The sequence below is a fragment of the Erithacus rubecula genome (genome assembly GCF_903797595.1).
Source record: "Erithacus rubecula genome assembly, contig: SUPER_Z_unloc_4, whole genome shotgun sequence".
Lineage (NCBI taxonomy): Eukaryota > Metazoa > Chordata > Aves > Passeriformes > Muscicapidae > Erithacus > Erithacus rubecula.
In genome coordinates this window covers 272235-274906 of record NW_027635670.1, presented here as the reverse complement: position 1 = coordinate 274906, position 2672 = coordinate 272235, and the positions used below count along the sequence as shown (strand labels likewise).

At 56.7% G+C, this 2672-nt stretch overlaps 1 protein-coding gene across 1 annotated transcript; it reads left to right on the top strand.

Annotated features, from left to right (window-relative positions):
• The first annotated feature begins 13 nt into the window (after positions 1–13).
• On the top strand, positions 14–1872 carry LOC306814953 (inositol 1,4,5-trisphosphate receptor-interacting protein-like 1). Its single transcript, XM_079331490.1, has 3 exons — positions 14–76; positions 311–664; positions 1024–1872. The coding sequence occupies exons 2-3, from the start codon at positions 314–316 to the stop codon at positions 1615–1617; spliced, it is 945 nt and encodes a 314-aa protein (XP_079187616.1). The 5' UTR covers positions 14–76; positions 311–313; the 3' UTR covers positions 1618–1872.
• The last annotated feature ends 800 nt before the right edge of the window (positions 1873–2672 follow it).

The window sequence follows — 2672 nt, the reverse complement described above, 5'->3', positions numbered from 1 at the left end:
TGTGACATCGCAGAGAACAGTTCACGCTGTCACCTGTGTTCAGGGGCAGCAGCAGGCAGTTGGGTTCTGGCAGCCAGTGAGTGCACACACTCAGGGAATTCTGGGCTGAATGGGAGCTGGGAAAGATGAGTTGAAAGGCAGAGTGAGAGCTGGGACCCTCCGGACAGGGTGCTGTCCCCAGGGCTGGGGGAGGAGAGGCTTGGGGCTCTCAGTGTGGCAGGTGCCCAAAGAGGCTCTGGGGACATTCCAGGTGCCTCCAGCCCCCTGCTCCTTTCCAGCCAGATGTGCTGAGCCCCCTTTCTTCGTGCAGGCCATGTCTCCGACGCTGACCTTCATCCTGGCTCTGTTAGCCACCCATGCTGGGCTGAAAGTGAATCTAAATATTGACAAGGATGAAGTAAAACGAATGCTGGAGCATGAGGAATATCTCCATCGGGAGATGACTCGGCTCCTGAAGGAGATGCAGGGCAGCAGTGGCACCACGGAAGCCCTGCTCTCACTGGCACTGCAGCAGCAGTGGCTGCTTTGGGCCAGTGCAGCAACCCTGCTTCTGGGCCTGCTGGGTATGGGCTGCTGTCTGGTCAGGAGGAGGAAGCACGGCTCTGCCAGCTGCAGGGACCAGAGGGGAGCCAAGAGAAGGAAGGCTGTCAGCAGCGAGGAGAAGGTGAGCAGGGAGAAATTTGGCTTATGAGAAGGTCAACAACAAGGAGGACGAGAAGGTTAGTAGCCAGGTGAAGGTTGGCAGCAAGGAGAAGCGTGGCAGCAGTGAGAACACTGGCAGTGAGGAGAAGGTCGGGAGCAGGGAGAAGGTCGGTGAGTTCAACAAGAAACTCAAGGGTGCAGACAGTGGTGGCAACACTTTGGCTGTGCCCACCCCATCAGCAATGGGCACATCCAGGATAAGGCTGCAGTGGGCCATTCGCAGCCTGGTCTAGTTGAGAATGTCCCTGCTCATTGCTGTGGGCTCACGCTGGATGGCCTTTCAAGGTCACTGCCAAGCCCAACTGTTCCATGATTCTACAGCAGGGCCTGCCCAGCACGAAGGTACTGAAGGAGCTGGTGGACGAGCTTCTTGGTGTCTGCCGAGTGCTTTCCCGCAGGAGCTTCATGCCAGAGTTGCACCCGGACCCTGGGTGCAGCTGTGACACCTGCTCGGAATGCTGCAGCGTTCAGGAGAGCAACAGCGTCTACCGCCTGCTGGTCATCCTGCGGCCACCCCCCGGCCACTCCTTCAGCCTGGAGAGCACAGAGCAGCCACCAGCCAGGCGCTTCCGTGTGGCACTGGAGTGCCTGTGCTCCGGGGAGCAACTGCTGGGGCACACGTGCTTCCTGCATGCCTCTGGTGGCCAGCTGCCCCAGGATCAGAACTGGTACCTGTTGGACACCCTCTGCACCGGCTCATGCTTAGATCCAAAGAAAGTCACCCAGTGGGTCCAGATGTTGGTAGCATCGGCCTGGCGCTGTTTACCGCAGTCCAGTTACTACCATCTCACAGCACTGCCCTCCAGCAAGTCCTGCAGCTGGCAGCTGAGCAGCACCTGTGGGCTGCACTGCAGGATTGAGCTGGCTCTGGCTGTGCAGCAAGACAGCTCAGGTGCCTACCTGAGCCTTGAGTAGGCAGCAACCAGCAAACAGCAGCACCGTGTGGGCCAGAGAGCTGCCGCCTCTCACACTCACTGCCAAGTGGCCACCAATGCAGAGGTGACAGCATTGTGTCCAAAGGAAGCTGTTCACGTCTTGACCAGTTAAAATTTCAAGAAATCTTTACAAATCACCGCAGGATCATAATGGACTCTTCTTCTGTAAGCCCACTGGCCTGCACAACTCCCCATTCTTAATTTAATAAAAAAGCATCCTCTAAAGATTGTAAAATTAAGTTTTTAAAATAACTTAATAAATACAAAACAATAGAACAATCCAAATCACCAATAGAAAGCACTTCAAAAAGAATGCAAGCCGTATTTTGAGGGCCCAGTGTCCAAAGTGGTCCTTGTACCACTTCAAGGCTGTCCCAGTCTGATAGGTCATTTCATTACTCAGTTGACAGTCCGTGCCTCTGCAGTTTAGATTGATTTCAGACAGAAATATCCTTTGGACAGGACCCTTGCCTCTGACTACTCAACCATCTGAAAATACGAAGCCAAAGGCTTTTGTTACTGAGCATTATACAGTTTCAGTTCACTGTGAAGAGCAAACTGCCTGCTCACACACCTGCCTCCTCCACGGACCAGCTGCGATGGGTGAGGGTTCCCCCCGAGTAACTGGGATGGTCCAAACGCCTCCCGCTCCTGGCATCACCTTCACTTGGAGAAAGCTGGGCAATCCCATGGCTACAGCAGGCACAGATTCAGCCAAGCCGTGGAAGGCACAGACACAGCTGAATCCCCTCTGTACTCTCCAACACGTGCAGCGCGCTCTGTTCTCCGCTGTCATTCCCGGCGATGCCCCAGCCCCGCATCCCGAGCTGTGCCCGCACCAAGCCCTGCGCGCCGGGCACGGCGAGCGCCGCTCCGCAGGGCCGCGCTCACTCTCAGCTGCTTCGGGACAGTTTGGGCTATTTCCCAAGAGTGTGGTTTGCTGGAGCCGGAGAGGAGCCGGCAGTGCCTGCCCGGGCCCGGCTGTTCGGCACGGGTTGCGGTCCCTCCGCAAATCTGCTGGGAAGCCGGCGGGGC